Source organism: Equus caballus, chromosome 14, assembly GCF_041296265.1.
Source record: "Equus caballus isolate H_3958 breed thoroughbred chromosome 14, TB-T2T, whole genome shotgun sequence".
In the NCBI taxonomy this organism is placed as follows: Eukaryota; Metazoa; Chordata; class Mammalia; order Perissodactyla; family Equidae; genus Equus; species Equus caballus.
In genome coordinates, this window is record NC_091697.1 from 109561759 (window position 1) to 109579401 (window position 17643).

At 43.1% G+C, this 17643-nt stretch overlaps 1 protein-coding gene across 3 annotated transcripts; it reads right to left on the reverse strand.

Annotated features, from left to right (window-relative positions):
- Positions 1 to 1162: 1162 nt before the first annotated feature.
- On the reverse strand, positions 1163 to 17596 carry PRSS38 (serine protease 38). Of its 3 annotated transcripts, none has more exons than XM_023618341.2 (5): positions 17358 to 17596; positions 16529 to 16691; positions 15674 to 15945; positions 2167 to 2309; positions 1163 to 1680 (listed from the first exon to the last, which is right to left on the reverse strand). In XM_023618341.2, the coding sequence occupies exons 1-5, from the start codon at positions 17473 to 17475 to the stop codon at positions 1426 to 1428; spliced, it is 951 nt and encodes a 316-aa protein (XP_023474109.1). In that variant the 5' UTR covers positions 17476 to 17596; the 3' UTR covers positions 1163 to 1425. The 3 variants fall into 3 exon arrangements, with proteins under 3 accessions (XP_023474109.1, XP_070089686.1, XP_070089687.1); XM_070233585.1 differs by having other exon boundaries at positions 17292 to 17560; XM_070233586.1 differs by lacking the exons at positions 1163 to 1680; positions 2167 to 2309 and adding an exon at positions 11116 to 12600 and having other exon boundaries at positions 17358 to 17561.
- Positions 17597 to 17643: the final 47 nt, after the last annotated feature.

A 17643-nucleotide genomic window follows, 5' to 3' on the forward strand; every position in this document is an offset into this window, starting at 1 on the left:
GAGATCGTCTTGAAGACCCTAACTTCAGCAGAAATGCACTCAGCATTTCCCCACTTCAGGCTGAGGCACACATATCTTATTATCCATTGATTCCTATCTTCTTTTTTTGCTGGAAATGGGTGTTGAATTTGCTAAAAGCCTTTTCATTAATATTATTCTTGTTAGCAAAGCAATGAATCTGGTGAATTGTGTCTCTGAGTTTCCTAACATTTGATCGCCCTTGCATTTCTGGAATAAATCCTACTTGATTACAATGTACGACTTTTGAAAAATAAAGTTGGATTCTGTTTGCTGATTTTTCACTAGGATTTTTAAACTCATAAGCTGGGTTGTCTTAATCTTCTTTTTCAGTGTGACCAGATTTATGTCTTCACACACACGTGCTGCTGGGGCCTGTCTGGCTCTCGCCCCTTGCCCATGTCTGGAGCAGTGCAGCAGCGCTGGGACGCCCTGTGCTGGGCGGTCTGGCCTGATTCCCAAGGGAACCGTCTCAGCCAAGGGCTTTCCTGGGAGGGGGGGTTCTTTCTTAAATTTCTCCATTTCTTCTATGGCATTTGGTCTATTTAAACCTTCTATCTCTACTGGGGTTAGTTTTGGTAAATTATTTTTTTTCCTAAAAAGTGGTACTTTTAAAATTTATTTACATTGTAACACAATATCTCTATGATTTCTTAAGCTTTCTGTGTCTAATGGACACTTCCGTCTTGTCATTTCTTGTTCTGTGTATTCTTGGTCTTGTTTTTATCTTGATTAGTTAGTGATTTCTTTTCCTTTTTGATTTTTTTCAGAAACCAGGTTTTTAAAATGAGTGCTTTTCTGGTATTTGGCTCCTTGATTTCTGCTCTTACCTTTTTGGTTCTTTCCGTGTACCTATTCTCAGCTCATGTTTTCCATTTTTTTCGAGCTGTTTAAAACCGTTTGATCTGATAGGTCTGCGCGTTTGAATGGCGACCGTCCCTCGCCCTGCTTTGGCGGCACCTGGATTCTGGGTCCAGGCCCAGCGTTTGGGGGCTGTACTGTGTAAGACGCTGCAGTTCAGTTTGTCCATGTCCCCTCACCCTGCGGCCTGTCATCCCAGCAGACTGCTGAGTGCCGGGGAGAGGCACTCTGCACGAGGAGCCTGCGCTCTGGTGGAAAGATGGACGCAGGACTTCTAGGACACTTGCTTTGCAAATATTTAATATCTTACTGAATCTCAGGTGCCCAGAGCATTCAGTCAGGATGCACCGCTCTCCAGGCATCCTGACCCTCCTGTGGTGCGACGGCTCTGCCTTCCCAGGTGTGGCCCTGTGCCCCCCACTTCCCGACCCTGCACTAGCCCTGGCCAGTGGGCCTCACCTTGCTCAGCTGAGGAGACCTGAGTGGCTGAGCCGGGCAGGGACATAGGCACACAGCGTGAGGAAGCTGGAATGGGGGCCTCAGCCCTCACAACGTTGACAGGATGGCCAGCATGGTCACAAGGACACTGGCGGCGGCCCCCAGGGTGGAGGAGAGACTGGGGAGTGGCTGAGCAGGTGGGGGTGTGTATTTTATCTGAGAACGGATCCATTCTGAGAAAGTGGAGACACGGGCATAGACAGCGGGGTACATGGGGTAGGCACAGCCTCTGCCCCAGCTCACTACTCCAATTTGCAACCAGATGTGGTCGAATTCACAGACGAGTGGGCCCCCCGAGTCACCCTGGAAAGAAGGAGGAATTTCCTGTGAGCAGGGAGTTCAGGACCTGCCGCCTCCTGCACAAGGGGGACCCTGTGACAACCCTGTGGGGCAGGGGCAGGGCCCCACTCACATGGCCCCACCTCACCAGTGCCAAGGCTCTGCTGCAGGCAAGCCGCGTTCACCGTGCTATCCCGCAAGCAGAGGGTGGCTGTCATGGGGTGAGTCAGCAGGCACAGCCCACACGAGGACGCGGAGTCCTGGGCTATTCTGGTTAGCACTGGGTCCACAGGGTACTGGGCACCGAGTGGAGCCTGTGTCCCGTCTGCACATAAGCCACTCTGGGTGTCTCGCCCAGCCGATGGCCACATGGTGACGTGCTCCCAGGCCCCCAAGAGGAATGAGCTGTCTGGGACCACTCACCCACCCGGGAGAAGGTCCCCCCAGCTCAAAGCAGATGAACATCTGAAATTCCCAGGCGTGGCCTCCTGCCCCCAAAGTGGGACGCACCTCGCACGTGGTCTTCCAATTTCTTAGGTCCCCAGCACACAGCATGTCCGACTGAACCTCTGACATTTCTCCGTAGAGCAGCCGGCACAGGGAAGATGAGATCAGAGGCACCTGCACCTCTTGCAGCTTGTCTGAGGACTTGCCTGTTGGAAAGGAGCACAGACCCAGTGAGAAGTCGTCCCATGACTGTTCCCCAGGGCCCACCCTAGCCTGAGGCCCAGCGGCTCACCCTGGTGGCTCCTTCACCTGGCCCAGCCCTCAACATGGCTCCCCTCTCTGCAGTGGGGACTCAGGATTTGGTCAAAGAAGTGTGAATGTAAATGTCACGAGACACATCCTAAGGGAGCTGTGGGAGCCATGACACTTTTCAGCCCATTCCCTTCCCTCTGCTGCGGCTCCAGCACAAACGGCTGTGTCACTGAGTCCCTGGTGACTGAGTGGCGGGTGCAGAGTGTGCAGGCGTCACCTGCTGTGCCCTCATCTATGCTGATGAATATAGCAAGTGGCCTCAGACACCTCGTGCCTCCCTGACCAAAGTGTGAATGGGCCCCATGGCCCCTGGCCTGGTCTTGCCTGGATAGGGGCTGCAGACCCATCTGACTGGGCATCAAAGGGGGCTGTATTTGGGGAAGGTGTAGCCTGCAGCTTGAGGAATCAACTTTGAAGCTAATAAATGTGTACCTGGACAGAAGATGATGGAAAACTGCATGTCAGCAGTGTTTGTGGCTGCTGCTGGCTGCGTTGTCAAGGTAACGTCAGGAGAGGAGCCACTGAAGAGTTAGATGGTGTACACAGGAATGCAGAGCAATAGAGAGAGTCCACAAACTCAAGGTTTGGGGTGCTGGGAGAGGCTGCCCAGTAGAAAGCAGTTAGGAAACATTTTCAACTACCAAGCCAGTTAAAAATCTGCCTGAGGCTTTCCACTGTGGCCATGTGGGGTAACAGGGAGTGGACTTCCCTCCTGCCATAGGCAAGCAGTAAATGCATCGACACAGGAGGCAACTGTTTTCCCAGTGGACACAAGGCAGAGCAGGGCTGTGGTCCCTGGTAAAGAGAACAGATGAGGTAAGGCCTATAAGGGCTCCATCTTCCAGGTTGTGATGCATGAGGAAGAGCACAGGCAGCTGGAATCTGCAAGGTAGATGCCAGAAGGAGAGCGCTCCAGAAAAAAGGAGCGCGCTCCAGAAAAAAGGAGCCGAGGGCACACAGGGGGCCTGGTGCCTGCAGTCTGCTGCTGGATCCTGAGCCATGCATGCAGAGGGTACAGTTTCATGGAGGGGAAGAGAATGGCAGGTGGGACTTCATAGTGCCCAGAGCTCACATGGGGCTAGGAGGCTGGGGCAACCAGTCAAGAGTGGAGAGTCTTGCTGATCACTCAGGACACTGTGTGGAGACAGTGCAGAGGTACGGTAAAATACCTCTGTCATTTCACATGGATGCTGAGGCCCCATGGAACCAGATGGATGGAGGACTAGAGTGATGAGCCTGCACAAGCTGTTTCTCCTTTGGCAGAACACAAAGGAAGAGATGCAACAGAAGTGGGTGGGAAGAGGCCAGCTATAATTTCTGTGACTTCTTCAAGGGCAGTTGGCATGCTAGTGCAGAATATTGGGAAACCAGACGAGTGGAGGCTTGCACTCACTGGTAAGTCTTTCCCCTGGCCTCCACTGGGAGCTTGTGAGAAATGCTGGGGGCAGGGCAGGGGGCCAGAGAGAAAGCCACTCGGTGTAGGTGTCCATGAGATGGCCAGCTGCCACTGGGACCTGCAAGAACACAGCTTGCTTCCCTTCCTGCATGCGGACCAGAGGTCTCCTGGTGGTTGGGAGGGGCAGCATGTACTCCTGCCCCAAGGGCCTGGACAGACGCATTGTTTCTGGAGAGACATGAAAAAGCCCGTACCTGGGAAAACCTCTGGGGTCTGAGAACCAGCACCAGGAGCACCAGAGGTCTGCTCCCAGGGGGAGGTGGGCCCCTCCCAGGGGCCACCACAGACACAGAGTGGAGTTTAGCTGTCCCGGAGGCAGAAGCAGGGGTACCCAGAGGCCCATTCCCAACGCTGAGGCCTACAGCTCTGCCTAAGACTGAGGGTGGGCCAGGGGACTTGGGGCTTGTCCTCCCTCAACACCAGCCTAGCAATGAGTGCCAAGAACAGCAGTTTTCCTCTGGAGGGTGCACAAGAATGTGCTCGGATATACAGAGGTGCTAAAGTGAAGGATGGAGCAGGAACGGAGAGACACCCCAGGCCCCACACTGAGCACAGTGTCGCAGCAGCCCATCATGGAAGGACCCAAAGCCTGTGTGCACTGAAGGAGTGAGAGCAACAACAGACCCCACAGCCCAGGTCAAGTTCTCACAAGCCTGACTCAGACCTGCCCCATCCCACTTATGGCTTGGAAGAAGAAGAGAAATGTCTACTTTTGGGTGCGGGACTTCAGTCTTAAATGTTCTTCTATAATGTATGGCATCCAACCACAATTTAAAAGATGCACACACGCACACACAAAAGGGAGAAATAGAACACCGGACCCACTGTCAAGAGATAAAACATGAAAAGAATCAGACCCGAGATGACCCAAATGTTGGAAGTATCTGACAGGGACTTTAAAATAACTATGATTGAAGTGTCAAAGAAATTTTTAGGAAGTGAACAACATGCACGAAAAAAATAAGAATTTAAGTAGAGATATAGAAACTATAAAAAAAGAATCAATTGGAAATGCCAGAAATACAAACACAATATCAGAGATGAAACGTCCTTTCAATGAGTGTATCAGTAGACTGGACACAGCTGAGGAAAGAATCAGTGAACTTGAAGATAGGTCAACAGAAATTATCCAAACTGAAACACAAAAGGGGAAAGAATGGGGCATAAAGCAGAGCAGAGCATTGAAGAGCTGAGGGACAATAGCAAACAACGTGACATAAGTGGAATTAGTCCCAGAAGGAAAAGAGAAGGTGCAGGGTAGAAGAAATATGAAGAGGTATAATGGTGGAGAAATTTCCAAAATTAGACAATAACCACAGATTCAATAAGTTCAGAGAACCCCAAGGCAGAATAAAGCGCACACACACACACACACACACACACACACACACACACACACTCTTAGAGACATCAGAGTCAAACGGCTGCAAAGCAAAGTTAAGAAAATCTTGAAGACAGCCAGAGTGGGGAAATATCACCTACAGAGGACTGAGGATGAGAGTAACAGCAGGTTTCTCACCAAAACCACGCAGGCCAGGTGAAAACAAAGGAGCCTCTTGCAAAACAAAACCAGAAAACTGTCACCCAGAATTCCATATCTAGTGAAACTATCTTTCAAAAATGAAAGTGAAATAAAGACTTCTTCAGACAAACACACCTTTAACTCTTACTTATTGCTGGTGAAAGTGTAAAATGGTACAGCCATTTGGAAAATCCTTTGTAGTTTCTCAGAACTGCATGACCAAGGAAGTCCACTGTTACGTGTGCACCCAAGAGCAAAGAAAGCACATGTGCAGAGAGTTATAAAAGAATGTTCACAAGAGCTTTATTCACAATAGCTCAAAACTGGAACAACTCAAATGTCAGTCGACAGAAGAATGGGTAAATAAATTTTGCTGTATTCATGAGATGAAATATTCCTCGACAATAGATAAAAAAGAACTAATCATATATGCAAAACATGAGTAAAACTTACAGACTATATTGAGCAAAAGATGCAAGACACAAAAGAGTACATAATGTATTATTTCATTAATATGAAATCCCAAACATACAGGTAATTAATGAGGACAGAAGTGAGAATAACAGTTGCCTTAGAAGAAACCGTTTGGCTGCAAATCAGTAAGAGAGAACTTTTTGAGATGAAAATGTTCTGTCTTGATTTGAGTGTTTCATGAGTATTTACATGGAAAAACAGGGTGTACATTTAAGATTTGTGGATTTTACAATATGTAAATTATATCTCAAATAAAATGCAGACTATAAGAGGCAGGCAGAATAAAGGCATTCTCACTTGAAGGATGAGAGTTTACTACAAAAATTATGTTATCGAAGCACATTTTTTAAAATTAAGGAGAAATTCACATAAAGTTAAACATTTTAAAGCGAACAATTCAGTGGCATTTAGCACATTCACAATGTTGTGCAACCATCACCAACATCTAGTTCCAAAACATTTTCATTACCCCGAGGGAACTCCCAGGCTTTGTCCCTGGTCACCACCAATCTGCCTTCTGTCTCTGGATTTACCTGTTCTAGATATTTCACATAAACGGAGTACTATGATGTATGGCCTTTTACATCTGGCTGCTTTCACTGAGCACAAAGTTTTCAAGATTTATGAATCAGTACTTTATTCCACTGAGTAGTATTCCATCGTATGGAAATGCCACAGTTTATCAGTTCTTCCGTTGATGGACATTTGGGTTGTTTCCACCTTTTGGCTACTGTGAATAGTGCCGCTATGAACATGCATACATATGTACTTGTTTGAATACCGGTTTTCAATTCTCCTCCCCCCCAGTTTTATTGAGGTATAATTGACTATTAGAAATTGTACCTATTTAAGGTGCACGCCTTGATGATTTCATATGCATATACATTGTGAAATAATCACCACAATCAGCCTAATTAACATCCATCACCTCAAATAGTTACCATTGTCTTTCTTTCTTTTGTGGTGAGAACACTTCAGATCTACCCTCTTCGCAAATTTTAAGTCTAAAATAGAGTACTGCTAACTACAGTCACATTGCAGTATATTAGATCTTCAGAACTTATTCAACTGGCATAAATGAAATTTTGTACCCCGTCACCACTCCCATTTTCCCCTCCCCTTAGTCCCTGGCAACCATTCTACTCTCTGGTTCTAAGAGTTTGACTTTTAGATTCCACACATAAGTGAGATCATACAAAATTTGTCTTTCTGCATCTGGCTTATTTCACTTGGTATAATGTCCTTTAGGTTCACCCACATTACAGCAAATAGCAGGATTTCCTTCTGTATTAACGCAGAATAATAGTCCATTATATATAATATAACATGTATGTATTTGAGATATATATCAAGATATATATTCTTTATGCATTTATCTGTCAATGGACATTTATGTTGTTTCCATATCTTGGTTATTGTGAATAATGCTGAAATGAACATGGAAGTGCAGACATCTCTTCCAGATCCTGTTTTCAGGTCCTTCTGCTATATACCCAGAAGTGGGATTGCTGGATCATTAAGTAGTTCTACTTTTAATCTTTTGAGGAACTTCCATACTGTTTTCCATAGTGGCTGTGCCAATTTACATTCCCACCAACAATGTATAAGGGTTCTCTTTTCTCCACATCCTCACCAACACTTGTTATCTCTTGTCTTTTTGATAACAGTCATTCTGATAGGTGTGAGGTGATGTCTCATTGTGGTTTTGATTTGCGCTTTCCTGATGATAAGTGAAATTGAGCACCTTTTCATGTACCATTGGGCATTTGTATGTCTTATTTTGAGAAATCTCTATTCAGGTCCTTTGCCCACTTTCAAATTGGGTTACTATTATTATTATGCTAGTGAGTTGTATGAGTTCCTTATATGTTTTGGGTATTAATTGCTTATCAGATAGATGGTTTGCAAATATCTTCTCCCATTTGTAGATTACCTTTTCACTCTGTTGTTTCCTTTGCTGTGCAGCTTTTTAGATGCAATCTCATTTGTCTATTTTTGCTATTATTGCCTGTGCTTTTGGTGTCATAGCCAAAAATCATTGCCCAGATCAATGTGAAGAAGCTTTTTCCCTACATTTTCTTCTAGGAGTTTTATGGTTTCAGGTCTTACACTGAATCCTTTAATTCATTTTGAGTTGATTTTCTTATATATCGTCTGAGATAAGTGTTCAAGTTCATCCTTGTGCATATGAATATCCAGTTTTCCCAACACTGCTTATTTAAGAGACAATCCTTTCCCCACTGTGTGTTCCTGGCACCCTTTTCAAAGATCAGTTGATCGCAGATGCATTGATTCATTTCTGGGTTCTCTATTCTATTCCAATGGTCTATATGTCTGTTTTTATGTCAGTACCATATTGTTTTCATTCCGGTAGCTTTGAAATATATTTTGAAGTCAGGAAATGTAGCTTTGTAATCAGCTTGGAATACTTGGAAATCAGCTTTGTTCATCTTGCTCAAGATTGCTTTGGCTATTCGGAGTCTTTCAGGGATCTACATGAATTTTAGAATTTTTTTCTATTTCTGTAAAGAATGTCTTTGGGATTTTCATAGGGAATGCACTGAATCTGTAGATCACTTTAGGTAGTATGGACATCTTAACAATATTATTTCTTCCAATCCATGAGCACAGGATGTCTTTCCACTTATCTGCGTCTTCTTTAATTTCCTTCATCAGTGTTTTATAATTTTCAGTGTACAAGTCTTTCACCTCTTTGGTTAAATTTATTCCTAAGTATTTTATTCATTTTGTTGCTATTGTGAATGGGATTGCTTTCTTAATTCCCTTTTTGGATAGTTCATTGTTTGTGTATAGAAACTTGACAGATTTTTGTATATTGATTTTGTATCCTGCAACTTTACTGAATTTACTAGTTCTAACAGATTTTTTTTGTTGCTGAATCCTTAGGGTTTTCTACATATACGATCATGTCATCTGCAAACAGACATAATTTTACATCTTTCTTTCCAGTTTGGATGCCTCATTGTTTTTTCTTCTCTAATTGTTCTGGTTAAGATTTCCAGTACTGTGTTGAAAAGGAGTGGCAAGAGTGGTCATCTTTACCTTGTACTGGATCTTAGAGGGAAAGCTTTCAGTTTTTCCCCATTGATTATCATGTTACTTGTGAACTTTTACCATATGGCCTTTATAATGCTGAGGTAAGTTCCTTTCATACCTATATTATATTCATACCTATATATTTTGATCATATATTTATATTGAACTTTGTCAGATGGCTTTTCTACATCTATTGAGATGACTTTGTGATTTTTTTCTTTCATTTTGTTAATGTGGTGTAGCACCTTGATTTGTGTATGTTGAAACACCCTTACATACCAAGGATTAATCCCACTTGGTCATGGTGTATAATCCTTTTAACGTGCTGTTGAATTTGGTTTGCTAGCATTTTATTGAGGATCATTTTATTTACATTCATTAGGGATATTGGCCAGTAACTTTCTTTCCTTTTTCTAGCTTTGCTATTAGGGTCATGCTGGCTTCATAAAATGAGTTTGAAAGGGTTCCTCCTCCTTCTGTTTTTTGGAAGAGTTTAAGAAGGATTGACATTAATTTTTATTTGAATGTTTGGTAGAATTCACTGTGAAGTTATTTGGTCCTGGGCTTTTACTTGCTGGAAGATTTTGATTATTAATTCAATCTCCTTATTTGTTTTTGGTCTGTTCAGGCTTTCTATTTCCTCTTTTTGTAGGTTGTATGTTTCTAGGAATTTATCCATTTCTTCTAGTTTATCCAATTTGTTGGAGTATGTTTGTTTGCAATAGACCTTTATGATCCTTTTTATCTCTGAGGCATCCATTGTAATGTGTCCTCTTTCATTTGATTTCATGCATTTGGCTTCTCTCTTTTTTCTTAGTCTAGTAAAAGTTTGTTGATTTTGTTTATCTTTTTAAAAAACCAACTCTTAATTTTTCTGATTTTTCCTATTGTTTCTTTATTCTCTATTTTATTTATTTCTGCTGTAATCTTTATTATTTCCTTCCTTCTGCTAACTTTGGGCGTAGTTTGTTTGTCTTTTCCTAATTCCTTGAGGTATAAAGTTGGGTTGTTTATTTGAATCTTTTGTCTTTTTAAATGTAGGTATTTATTGCTATAAACTTCTCTCTTAGTACTGCTTTTGCTGCATCCCTTAAGTTTTGGTATGTTGAGTTTTCATTGTTGTTTGTTTCAAGATACTTTTAAAAATTCCAGTTTTATCCTCTCTTTGACCCAAGAGTCTGTTGTTCAGTGTCTTAGTCTGTTTGGACTACGTTTTAAAACAAAATACCACAGATTGGGTGGCTTATAATTAACAGAAATTTATTTCTCACAGTTCTGGAAGCTGGAAGTCTGAGATCAAGGTGCCAGGGTGGTCAGGTGAGGGCCATTTCTACTGAGAAATCCACTGATAATGTTATGGGGTGTGCAGCTGGGCGGTGGTGGCAGCAGGTCTGTCTCCAGGATAGCACAGAGGTAGCTCCTTCTTAGGGGGACGGCACAGTATTGTGGACTCAGGGCAGCTTCATCAACTGTGGTCAGCATCAGCCAAGACTTCAGGGTCCTTGTTGGCAAAAGCTGAGGGTGTCCATGGTGGTGGTAACACCTGCCTGGGTCCTCCTGGCCTCGTTTTCCCCAAAGTGGGAGGTTGTAGCTGAGGGAATCCCTCTTGGCACTAAGCTGTGCAGACTGGTGTATGGGATGATGTAGGTAAAATGCTATCTACATTTTTCTCTGTGGCTATGCTTGGTTTTTATGCTCTAGTGGGTTGCTGCAGTTTCTTCATTGTACTCTGGGGCTCTGCCAGAGCTATTTTCACCAAGAGGAAGTTCTTCATTTGTTTTTTTTGGGGGGGGGGGGCGGGATACATCATCTGCCTTCTTGCTTATGCCATTTCTGTTTTCAATTCTTTTTGACTATATACATAGGAGTGGAATTGTTATGCATGATAATTGGGCCATATGGTAATTCTATGTTTAACTTTTTAAGGAACTATCAAACTGTTTCCACAGGGGCTGCATCATTTTACATTCCCATCGGCAATGAACATAGATTCCAGTTTCTCCATGCTCTTGCCAATACTTGTTATTTTCCTTTTTAAATTATATCCATTCTAGTGGAGGTGAAGTGGTATCTCGATTTGCATTTCCCTAATGTCTAATAATGTTGAGCATCTTTTCACCTACTTGAGGGACATTTGTGTGTTATCTTTGGAGAAATGTCAATTCAAGTCTTGATTTTTAAAATTTGGTTGTTTTTCTTTTTGTTGCTGAGTTGTACGAGTTCTTTACACAGTACGACCTTTGTCAGATATATGATTTGCAAATTCTCCTATTCTTTTCACCTTCTTGATGTCTTTGATACACAACAGTTTTTAATTTTTATGAAGTCGATTTTATCAATTTTTTATTTTGTTGCTTGTATTTTTGTTGTCATTTCTAAGAACCCATTGCCAAATTCAAGGTCATGATTTCTTGAACTGTTTTTGTACCAGCTTCCTAGGGTTGCCATTACAAAGGCCCACACCTGGATGGCTTCAGACAACAGAAATTTATTCTCTCATTGTGTTGCAGGCTGGAAGTCTGGAGTCAAGGTGTCAGCAGGCTCGAGCTCCTTCTCAGTCCTTCTTTGCTTTCTCCTGGCTTCTTATGGTTGCCAGCACCCTTGGTATTCCCTGGCTTGTAGACGCGTCACTCAAATCTCTGCCTCTTTCATCACATGGCATTCCTCATGTCCGTGTCTGTGTCTCTTCCTTTTTTTCACAAGGACATCAGTCATATTGGATAAGGGCACACCCTAATGTCCTCATCTTAACTTGATTACATTTGCAAAGACCTTCATTTCCAAAAAGTCTCAGGCAGGTGTACTGATGGTTACAACTTCAACATCTCTTTTTGGGAGATACAATTTAACTCATAATAGCTTCCTTCTAAGAGTCTTATACTTTGAGGTGATATATTTAGGTCTTTGATTCATATTGTGCTAATTTTTGTACATGGTATGAGGTAGGGATCCAGCTCATGCTTCTGCATGTGTATATCCAGCACTATTTGTTGAATAGATTATTCTTTCCCTCTTGAATGGATTGGTACCCTTGTCAAAAACCAAATATGGGTTTATTTTTGGACTTTCAATTTTGTTCCATTGGTTTATATGTCTGTCCGTATGCAAGTGCCACACTGTTTTTATTACTGTAGCTTTGTAATAAGTTTTGAAATTAGGAAGTGTGAGTCTGTCCAAGTTTAGTCTCCTTTCTCAAGATTGTTTTGGCTGTTCAGGGCCCCTTCCAATTCCATATGAATGTGAGGATCAACTTTTCCATTTCTGTAAAAAATGCACTGGAATTTTGATAGAGACTGTACTGAATGTGTAGATCACTTTGGGTAGTGCTGACATTTTAACAATATTAAGGCTTCCAACCCATGAACATGAATATGAGTTATCTTTACATTTATTTAGGTCTTTTAAAATTTCTTTTAGCAATGTTTTTTAGTTTTCAGTATACAAGTCTTTCACATCCTTGGATAAATTTATTCATAGGTAGTTTTTCTTTTGGAGGATATGGAACTGCTTTCTTCATTACCTTTTTCAATTGTTCATTGAAGTTGTATAGAAACACGATTAACTTTTGTGTGTGTTGATCTTATGCTCTGAGATTTTGCTGAATTTGTTTACTGTCTGTAGTAGTCGGGCTGTTTTCAATATTCATTGGAGTTTTCTATATTTCGGATCATGTCATCTGTGAAGAGAGAGAGTTTTACTCCTTCATTTCCAATTTGGATACGTTTTCTTGCATAATTCATCTGTCTAGAGCTTCTGGTACAATATAGAATACCAGTGGTGAAGGAGGGCATCCTATCTTGTTCCTGATTTTAGGGGAAAGCTTTCAGTCTTTCTTCACCGGGTGGGAGCTTACCGGTGAGTTTTTCATAAACACCCTTAATCATGTTGAGGAAGCACCTTCTACTCCTAGCTTTCTGAGTATTTTTTTTTTTTAATTATGAAAGGATGTTGGATCCTGTCAGATGCTTTTTCTGCATTTTTTGAGATGATCATGTGTGGTTTTCCCTTCATTCCTTTAATGCGATATATTATATTGATTAATTTTTGCATGTTGAACCACCTTTGTATTTCTGGGATAAATCCCACTTTGTTGTAGTGTATAATCCTTTCAATATGCTGTTGGATTTAGTTTGCTAGTATTTCACTGAGGACTTTTATGTCTATATTCACGATTCACGAGGGGTAGAATGAGTAATGAAGTACTCCCTCCTTTTCTATTTTTGGAAGAGCTTGAGAAGAACTGGCGATTACCAAGTTAAATATTTGGTAGTATTAACCAGTGAAGTCATCCAATCCTCGACTTTTCTTTGTTGAGAGATTTTTAAATACTGATTCAATCTTTTTACTTGTTATAAATCTATTCAGGATTTTTATTTTTTCTTGAGTCAGTTTTGGTAATTTGAGTGTTTCCAGGAACTTTTCCATTTCATGTAGATTATCTAATTTGTTGGATTAGAATTGTTTGTAGTATTCTCTTGTAATCCTTTGCATTTCTGTAAGGTTGGTAGTGGTGTTCCCAGTTTCATTTCTGATTTTAGTTATTTGCACCTTTTCTTTTTTTTTGTAGTCTGTCCAGCTAAAGTTCTGTTAATTTTGTTGATGTTTTCAAGTGACTAACATTTGTTTCATTGACTCTACTTTTTTCTACTCTCTATTTCATTTTCTCTGCTCTAATCTTTATTATTTTCTTCCTTCTGCTAGCTTTGGATTTAGTTTGTTATTGTTTTTCTAGTTCCTTGAGTGATAAAGTGAAGTTATTTATTTGAGGTCTTTCTTCTTTTACAAATGTAGGCATTTACAGCTATAAATTTCTCCCTTAGTAGAGCTTCTGCTGTGTTCTATATGTTTTGGTATGTTGTGTTTTCATTTTTATTTGTCTCTAAGTATTTTCTATTTTCCCTTGTGATTTCCTTTTTGATCCATTGGTTGTTTAAAAGTGTGTTGCTTAGTTTCCATAATTTTGTGAATTTTCCAGTTTTCTTTATGTCATTGATTTCTAACTTTATCCTGCTGTGGTCAGAGCAGATACTTTGTATAACTATCTTTTAAAATCTACTGAGACTTAATTTGTGCCCTAACATGTGGGCTACCCTGGAAAATGTCTCATGTGCACTGGAGAAGAATGTGTGTGCTGTCGTTGTTGGGTGGAGCGTTCCACACATGGCTGTTAGAACTAGCTGGTTCATTGCGTTGTTTAAGTCCTCTATTTTCTTATTTGTCTTCTGATTGTTCTATCCATTATTGTGAGTGGGGTATTATCGTAGAACTATCTGTTTCTCCCTTCAAATCTCTCAGTTTTTGCTTCATATATTTTGATGGTCTGTCATTAGGTACATAAACGTGTATAATTGTGTTATCTTTTTGCTGTATTGAACTTTTTATTAGTCTATAATGTCCTTTGTCTCTTGTAATCTTTTTTGATTCAGAATCTATTTTATTAGTATATTATTTATTCATTATTAGTATATTTATTACTAAATATTAGTATAGCCACCCTTCTCTCTTTTTGTTACTATTTGCATGGAATATCTTTTTTCATCCTTTCACTTCCAACTAGTTTGTGTCTGTGGATCTCAAGTGAGTCTTGTAGACAGCATGCCATTGGATCACGTGTTTTTATCTATCCCATCAATCTCTGTCTTCTGATGGGACACTTTAATCCATTTACATATAAAGTAATTACTGATAAGGAAAGACTTCCTTCTGTCATTGTACTATTTGTTTTCTATATGCCCTATAGCATTTTGGTCCCTCACTTCCTGCATTCCTATCTTTGTTTGTGGTAATTGGTTTTTTGTAGTGAAATGTTTAAATTCCTTCTTAATTTCCATTTGTGTATATTCTATAGCTATTTTCTTTGTGGTTACCATAGGGATTACATTTAACATCCTAAAGTTATAATATTCTAACTTGAATATATAACAGCCTAACTTCAATAACAATTTTTTTTGAAAATTAAGTAAACCAGACATTAAACTTTCTTAACTTGGCATAAGGTATCAATCTGAAATCTCCAGACCAGCAAACAAACCTAATAGTAAACCATTAGGAGCATTTCCATTAAGATAAAAACAAGACACAGAGATCTGCCATCATTTCTACTGGAGGTTCCAACCATTACTATAAGACAAGAAAAAGATATAAAAGATAAAATATGAGAAAGGAAGTGATGAAACAGCCTTTATTTGAAGGAAATATGATTTTCTAAAATCTAGAACAAATAACCAATTGACAAGCTATTAAAAATGAGTTCTATAAGGTGGCTGCAAACAAGGTCAATGTGCAAAAGTCAATCAGCTGTGCCTAATTAGCAAATTCAATTTTAAAAATCTTTAAAATAGCCATAAAAATTCTAAGGTACCCAGGTATAAACCCAGAGAGAAAATACAAGGCCTGTATGGAGAAAACCAGAAAAACTAATAGGTTTTTTAAAATAGGCTAAAAAAGATTATTTCTAAGTTGAATTTAGAATCTTAAGGAAAACTCTGCTTTAAAATTTAGTATCTCAATATAGTAAATGTAGATTCCACACAAGTAGATGTAACTACTTCTTTGTATGCAACAAAGCCAGCCAGGGATAAAACAAAACCCCATGTGGACAGATAAATAGATAGTGATTGATGGGTGGGTAGTCCAGTCCCCAGATACCTGCACCCCTGTAACTGACAGAATGCTTTCTTTCCTGTGGTGCCATCACCCCTTCCACAAGTTCCAATAAAGGGATTGACCCCTGCACTTTGTTCTCTTACCTTCTGGAGAAATGGATCCCCATCCTGTGGCCCAACAAGCAATGTTCTTAAGCTTCACATCGCGGGGTGCAATGCAGACTGGGAGCACAGAGTCAGAAAACACAATGCGGGATTTCAGCTGCACCAGTGCGACGTCACCTCCGACAGGGTGGTGCTTCTGATATGTAGGGTGCAGGATCAACTGATTCACCTCAAACCACTGGGTGTGATTGTCTGCGACCCTGAGGTTCACAAGGCCCACGTATATATCAAGCACCTCAATGCTCATGTAACTGTGGGGACAGAGAACAAAGGCACAGTGGCTTGAGTGACTTCACCTAGAGAGTAGAGCCAACACCAGCTCACAGGCCCAGGGAGGCCTGAAGCACGGTGGCTTGGGTATGCAGGCTATCACCCAGGATGTGGAAAGCGAGCCTCTTGCAGCACAGTGGGGACCCAGTTGTCTGGCAGAATTGCCTCGACAGAAGTCCTGACAAGGCCCATGGAAGTTTCAGGGATGACTAAGAACCTGCTGGCTGCCAACAGCTGAGGCTGGGGAGCTCGGGTGTACAGTGAGCAACTCATGAAAGTAAGTCTCTCCTCTCCAGTCATCCTGTGAGGTGTCCCCTTCCCTCTCATCCTGTGAGATGTCATCCTGGAAGGCGTCCCCTCTCCTCTCATTGTACATTTGGCACCATACCTACCCTAAAGAGCCCACCGCTCTGCATAGTACAAGACGAAGGTACAGTTGGTGCAGCTGTGTGCTGGGCCCCCTTCCCCACCCCCTATTCCGAGAAGTGCCAGCCCAAGGCGCCCACGTGGTCAGCCTCACAGGCCTGTCCTCCATGGGAATAACGGCGAGCACTGCCGACGCACCTGTTGAAGCAGTGGGCTGCCGTCAGTACCCAATATTCGTCAATGATGGACCCACCACAGATGTGGATGGCTGCATAGTGCACGCTGACCTGCCATGGCCACTTCCTCTCAGAGGCATCCATGCCCCCGATGACCTTCCCTTGCACGTGACGACGGCCACAAGCTGAGGGGTGAGGGAAAGAGTACTTGCGTTGCAGCCTCCTATGGGGTAGGCCATGTCACAGGCAAATTGGAGGAAGGTTTGCGTGTGAGGGAGTGGCAAGGAGGGGACAGAAGGTCAGGGTGAGGAGGACAGGGGAGTGGGGAGGTGGAGGGAACAGCGGGGGAGAGGGGAGAACAGAGAAGGGGAGGGGAGAGGAGGGCAGGGGAGACACAGGAGAGGAGGAAGAGAAGGGGAGGGAAGAGGACAGGAGGGGAGGGAAGGACAGGGGAGAGGAGAGCAGGGAAAGGAACAGGAGGGGAGAGGAGGAGAGGAGAGGGCAGGGCAGAGAAGTGGGAAGGGAAGAGGAGGGGAGGGCAGACGAAGGGGAGAAGGGAGAGGAGAGGGGAGGGGAAGGAAGGAGGGGAGAGGAGAGGAAGGAGAGGAAGATGGGGAGAGGAGAGGAAGGAGAGGAAGATGGGGAGAGGAGAGGAAGGAGAGGAAGATGGGGAGAGGAAGGTGGGGAGGGGAGAGGAAGGAGGGGGAGGAGAAAGAAAGGAGGAGATGGGGGAGGAGATGGGGGAGGAGATGGGGGAGGGGAGGGAGGGCAGGGCCGGTCTTCACCCAGGTATGAATGGCAGGCCTGCCTGTGCAGCAACCACCCCCGACTTGGGCCTGGAGGGGTCCTACCCGGGTCAGGGTTCAAGGTCACCCCCTTGCTGGTGGGGCGCCCGTGGGCCGTGGCTGCAACCCGGGCGGGGGGCAGGAGGAGCAGGAGCAGGAGGAGGGCGGACAGCACGGCCGCCATGAGGCGGGAGGGCCCGGTGCTGCGAAGGCCAGAGCCTGGCGGACGCGTGACGGCCCCAAGGCGCGACAGCGCGACGGCGCCCGGGCACGCGACGCGTGACGGCACCACTGCGCGACAGCGCGACGGCGCCCTGGCACGTGAGGGAACCCGGAACGCCTGATTCGGGCC